This window comes from Electrona antarctica, assembly GCF_951216825.1.
Source record: "Electrona antarctica genome assembly, chromosome: 15".
NCBI lineage: Eukaryota > Metazoa > Chordata > Actinopteri > Myctophiformes > Myctophidae > Electrona > Electrona antarctica.
The window spans coordinates 2279242-2285320 of NC_136796.1; the positions used below are offsets into that span (position 1 = coordinate 2279242).

Consider the following 6079-nt stretch of genomic DNA (forward strand, 5'->3'; position numbering starts at 1 on the left):
GCCTCAACTCAACGACCTTGCAGGCAGATGCAAAGCCTACATTTGTAGTTTAGATAGCATAGTATAGTCATAGTGTATACTTATATTCTACTGTTAGATGGATGTTAGGTTATTGTTTGATCCTAGATGATGTATTATCATGTGTTGTTCGTGCTTACTGTAAGTAGCTCTGGATTAAGAGCGTCTGCTATTAAAATGCCTAAATTGTCTAATATAAATTGTAATTCAGTCGGTTTCAAAATAGGACTATTTCATCAACGGTTTGAAACATGTTGCCCTCTATCGCAGCCAGCAGTAGCAGGCACGTTTGTCTACCAGACAGTGGCCTTGAGGTTAGAGTGTCCTCCCTGAAACTGGGAGGTCGGGGGTTCGATCCCCGGCCGGGTCATACCAAAGACTGTAAAAATGGGATCCAATGCCTCCCTGCTTGACACTCAGCATCAAAGTGTTGGATTGGGGGGTCAAATCTACTAATCAAATGATTCCCGAGTGCGGCGCACGCTGCAGCTCACCGCTCCTTGGCTGCGGCTCACCGCTCCTTGGCTGCGGCTCACCGCTCCAAGAGATGGGTCAAATGCGGAGAACAAATTTCACTGCGGTAACGTGTGTGACAAATCGTATGACTTTGACTTTCAGAAGCACAGTAAATGTGACTATATTCATGGGACTCTATGAAAATGACTTATATCATCCTAGTGTATTGTTGGGTGTACATACAGTACACCTCATATTATGTCCAAAACTGTTACTTTTCAGGATTCAAATTCGAAAGCATCAAAAGTAGCAGATCGAGGCCCAGGCGGTGGCGTAACCGTCTGGGCACCCGACTGGTAATCCAGTCGCAGTGTGCCGCGGGTTCGACTCCCGAGCCCGACACGGCCTTTACTGCATGTCTTCCCCCATCTCTCTCCCGTTTCCTGTCAGCCTACTGTCTGTCCCTTCAAAAAAAAAAAACAATAAAAGGCGTAAGCCGCAAAAAAATATCTTAAACAAAAAAAAAAAAAGTAGCAGATCGACAAGTTCGAAACGTGTCGCTTCTTGGCGCCACGTAACCACGTTTAGAGCTTGTAGATCTGATACTTCTGATTCTTCTGACGCTGTGAAGTGTGATCAAGTAGAGCCAATATAGCGAGTCTAGAATATGCTGCGCGGCAGCAACGATATGTTGAAATGAATAATGTTACCAACTTGTCTTGATTCCTTCCTTATTTCACCTTATGTATCTGGTGCTCCGTCTGCAGGTTAACTGCTCCAGGGTGCTGGTCCCAGGCCAGTCCCAGGCCTCACAGCAGGCCTCTGGGCCCAGGGCACAGGTCCCAGGCCAGTCCCAGGCCTCTGGAGCCAGGGCACAGGTCCCAGGCCAGTCCCAGGCCTCTGGAGCCAGGGCACAGGTCCCAGGCCAGTCCCAGGCCTCTGGAGCCAGGGTGCAGGTCCCAGGCCAGTCCCAGGCCTCTGGAGCCAGGGTGCAGGTCCCAGGCGAGTCCCAGGCCTCTGGAGCCAGGGTGCAGGTCCCAGGCGAGTCCCAGGCCTCACAGGCCCCTGGAGGTCCCTCAGAGGCTTGGCTGCTGTGCGCCGAAGACTGGCTCCTTCCAGACCTACACTCGCCATGTATCGCATACTCTTTCAGGTAGGTGTGTGCGTGCGTGCGTGCGTGCGTGCGTGCGTGTATGCATGCGCGTGCGTGCGTGCGTGCGTGCGTGCGTGCGTGCGTGCGTGCGTGCGTGCGTGCGTGCGTGCGTGCGTGCACTGCTTATTCATTCATATCACCGGCACAGAGAGCATAAACAACGTACTAATGCATATTTAATCATGCATAGAATCATCTCCCTACAACTTATCTGCTTCATTTTTTTTAGCTCTGTCTGCCTCAGCCTGTCTGTCTGTCTGTCTGTCTGTCTGTCTGTCTGTCTGTCTGTCTGTCTGTCTGTCTGTCCCAGCCTGTCTGTCTGTCTGTCTGTCTGTCTGTCTGTCTGTCTCAATGTCTTTGTCTTGCTGTATTTCACCCCTGCTACCCCCACCTCTGTCTGTCTGTCTGTCTGTCTGTCTGTCTGTCTGTCTGTCTGTCTGTCTGTCTGTCTGTCTGTCTGTCTGTCTGTCTGTCTGTCTGCCTGCCTGCCTGCCTGCCTGCCTGTATCATTCTGTCTTTGTCTGCTCTCTATCTCTCTCTCTCTCTCTCTCTCTCTCTCTCCCCCACACACACACATATGTATGCCTGTCGATCTGTATCTCTCTTTGTCTGACTCCCTCTTTGTCTGCTCCCCCCCCCCCCTCTCTCTCTCTCCAGTATGGACGAGGGCGATGCAGACTTCCTGCAGACCGTATTAGGGCGTGGATGCCAGGTCCACCGGTTCGATCCCGGGACTGGGAGGAGTTCCAATGCTGCGTCGTCGTCGTTGTCCAATCACAGTGGTCGTGCTAGGGGCGGTCAGTCCCCGGCTGTTACCGCCGTCGCTGCTGATGGCGAAGGTTTGGCGGTGGCCCGAGGAGGAGGGGGCGTGGTCACACACCACAGGATGTGGCTGGAGTGGCGAGCGGCGCCGCGGACACAGAAACGGAAACGGCCACAGCGGCGAGGGAGAGGAAGGGGCGGAGCCTCGTTGGGTAGCGTCTCTCACACGCTGGCTGACATCATGGAGGCGCTGGGGCATCACACGGTATGATGCACGCACGCACGCATTTGAGCACGCACAGGAGCACACACGCACGCACGCATGTGAACACGCACGCACGTGAGCATGCATGTGAGTATGCACACACACACACACACACATGCGCGGGGGCGGCTGTGGCTCAGGGGTAGAGTGGCCGGATGGGAACCGCAAGGTTGCCAGTTCGAACCCGGGCTCCCCCAGAGTTAGTGTCGAAGTGTCCTTGAGCAAGACTCTGAACCCCTAATTGCTCCTGATGTGCTGGTTGGTGCCTTGCATGGTTTCCTCCGGCATCGGTGTATGAATGTGTGTGTGAATGTAATGCACAATGTATGTAAAGCGCCTTGGATAAAGGCGCTATATAAATGCACCATTTACCACACACACACACACACACACACACACACACACACACACACACACACACAAATAATTCAATTGAAAGGGCTTTATTGGCATGAGAAAACAATTCGATCAAAATGTTATGTACAGTTGAAAGTCAGAATATCCAATAGATCAATATGTTTGTACCGAGGTCACTCGATGCAGAATACACACAATGATTAGTAGTCTTTCGTCTGTTCCATTGATATCCTTCTCCTATCACAGTATAGCTCATGAATCTTGCTGCTTGTGTTTGCACATTGTTGTACTTTGACCAGCAGATAAGGGAGTTTAAAAAAAAATCATTGGTCATGTTTTCATCTGTGGGAAGTATGTGTTTCTGATGTCGTGGCTCAGGGGTAGAGTGGCCGTATGGAAGGTTTCCAGTTCGAACCCGGGCTCTTTCCTTGAGCAAGACTCCCTAATTGAACCCCTAATTGCTCCTGATGTGCAGGTTGGTGCCTTGCATGGTTTCCTCTGTCATCGGTGTGTTGAATGTGTGTGTGTGTGAATGGGTGAATGTAATGCACAATCTATGTAAAGGTGTGTGAATGTGTGTGTGTGAATGGGTGAATGTAATGCACAATCTATGTAAAGGTGTGTGAATGTGTGTGTGTGTGAATGTAATACACAATCTATGTAAAGGTGTGTGAATGGGTGAATGTAATGCACCATCTATGTGAAGCGCCTTGGATAAAAGGCTCTGTATAAATGCACCATTCACCATTCGGTACAGCTAGTGGACAGACAGACAGTTAGGAAATCAGTTGAGCTCAGTTTCCACTTCATTTTGTGTGCAGTTATAGGTGCATAGAGTCTCTGTTGGGAGACAGACAGGTCTGCCTATGACGGCCTTTCTCCATTGCAAGACTGAGAGCTCACTGACTCTGAACCTAGTCAAGATTTGTCTTTGTTTTGGGTCTGCCACGGTGCTCAGGTATTCTGCCTCATCTGCCACATCACACACACACACAGACACACACACACAGACACACACGCGCACACACACATGCACACGCCCCCCCACACACACACTGTCTGTCTGCACACTCAGTCAGTGACAAACAAACAAACGTACCTTACACCCCCCCCTCCACCCCCCCCCATCCATCACCCCATCTTACCCACAAAAGAAACTCTTCACTTTTGTACGTGGTTCCCATAGCAACAAGGCTCTGAGCCATCCCCGGCTGCCATGGCAACAGTTTCTTTTATTTATTTTTTTAAAAGTCAGTGTCAGTGTGACTCTGCAGCGCTGCTGTAGTAGCGTAGCTGCGGCCACTGGAGGGAGCTATGAGCCCACGTATTGTCTTGTTTTTGGACGCTGTGCAAGGATTGTGTGGCATGTTGTTTAGTCTAGTCCAGTGATTTTGATTTTAGTTTTAGTCAAAGTCTCTTGAATAGTTTTAATTTAGTTTTAGTCACATTTTGGTCACCTGGAATGTTTTAGTGTTAGTCTAGTTTTAGTCGACTAAATATAAGATTTTAGTCGACTAAATCTACAGTTGATTTAGTCGAACAAAATGCATTTTGGGTGGGCCTTGATGCCGTCGTAATGACAGTTTTTTTTCACTTGCTGAAAATAGCTGATCTACAAGCTCACAATGTGTCGCATTGCAACGCGTTGTTGTGAGCTTGTAGATCGGCTATTCTCAGCATGCAACCAAGTGTAAAATCAGGCTAAAACCAAATCAAAATTTGCTGTCAAAATGAACACTCTAGTTCAAGTCCGTTGCTCTCCCCATGTCCCCCATATATGGGGACTAGGTTGGCGGAGGGTGTGTAGAGCCCAGGATCACATTAGATAATTGACACAGGGGTGAAAAATGGGTTACAAAATCGTGGGATAAAAATTATAAAAAAGAAAAAAAAATTAACACTCTCTCTCTCTCTCCCCTCCCTCTCTTCTCCCTCCCCTCCCCCCCCCCCCCTCCCCCCATCAGGTGGACTTCCTGTACGCGGACCTCCTCAGCGCAGAGTGGCGGGTCTTCCAGAACTGGCTGGAGCTGGGGACGGTGGGCGGGGTGCGCCACCTGGTGGCCCGGGTCCACCTGCAGTGGGCGGGGTTCGAGGTGCCGGGCGCCACGGACCACGAGGTGCTGCGCTACTGGTTCAGCGTGCTGCGGGGCCTGGGGGCCGCGGGGCTGCGGCTGGTCCACAGCGCGCCCGCCGCCGCGGCGGGACAGGACGTCCTGAAGAGGGCGACGGAGGGCGCGCACGGAGCCTACACGCTCAGCTGGGTCAACGTGATACAATGACACGATTGGACCCGTTTAGACCTGAGGCCAGTTGAGCCACCGCCGCCCACTAAATAAATAACACTTAACCCATTCTGGGCGGGAACCCCTTTTGGTGTTTTAAGCATTATGTTATACTTTAGCTATTGAAAAATAGCAGATCTACAAGCTCGTAGCGCGCCACCGAGTGGCGCGCTACGAGCTTGTAGGTCTGCTATTTTTTGAAAAGTCGTGAAAATGTGGCACAAATCTTTGAATATATATTTCAGAGCGAACATTTTTAACTAAAATATTGGCTTCTGGGGGGGTCCCTGGAACTACATATTTTGAGATGGGGGTCCGTGGCCCAATAGAGATGATTCTGGGGGTCCTTGACATGAAAAAGGTTGAGCACCACTGACATAGAAACATGGATTTTTCAGAAAAATGTTCAGTCCAAAATGGGTTAAACTCACTGCCAGACCGGGCCGGGTGGAGAGGAAGAGGGGCCGCTTCAGCTGGGAGCAGATCCACATGGGCACGCCATGCAACTGGAAGACACACACAGGTTTCAGACCTTTCAGGTTTCAAGGCCCCCACAACACCAGAGGGAGTGCAACGAACCATGTACAACCCAGATTCGGCACAAACAAGGGACTAAATTATTTTCGCTCCTATGCCACCAAAATGTGGAACGCCCTACCAACAGTCATTAAGACATGCGAATCCCTTGACTCCTTCAAAACCGCTCTCAAAGGGCACCTACGGATGGCTGCAATTCGAAACTGGCCCCCATAAAATCTGAATCCCCCCCCACCCCCCCCCCCCCCT

General features: G+C 50.7%; 1 protein-coding gene across 1 annotated transcript in view; it reads left to right on the forward strand.

Annotated features, from left to right (window-relative positions):
• Positions 1-5290, forward strand: part of LOC306938618 (putative methyltransferase-like protein 24) — a gene marked incomplete at both ends in the record, with an annotated part of 23909 nt that extends 18619 nt beyond the window's left edge. Inside the window, 4 exons of the mRNA XM_079522881.1 lie at positions 1242-1313; positions 1509-1627; positions 2285-2654; positions 4976-5290. Of these exons, the coding sequence (XP_079379007.1) occupies positions 1242-1313; positions 1509-1627; positions 2285-2654; positions 4976-5290 (876 nt within the window). The remainder of the gene's footprint in view (positions 1-1241; positions 1314-1508; positions 1628-2284; positions 2655-4975) is intronic.
• Positions 5291-6079: the final 789 nt, after the last annotated feature.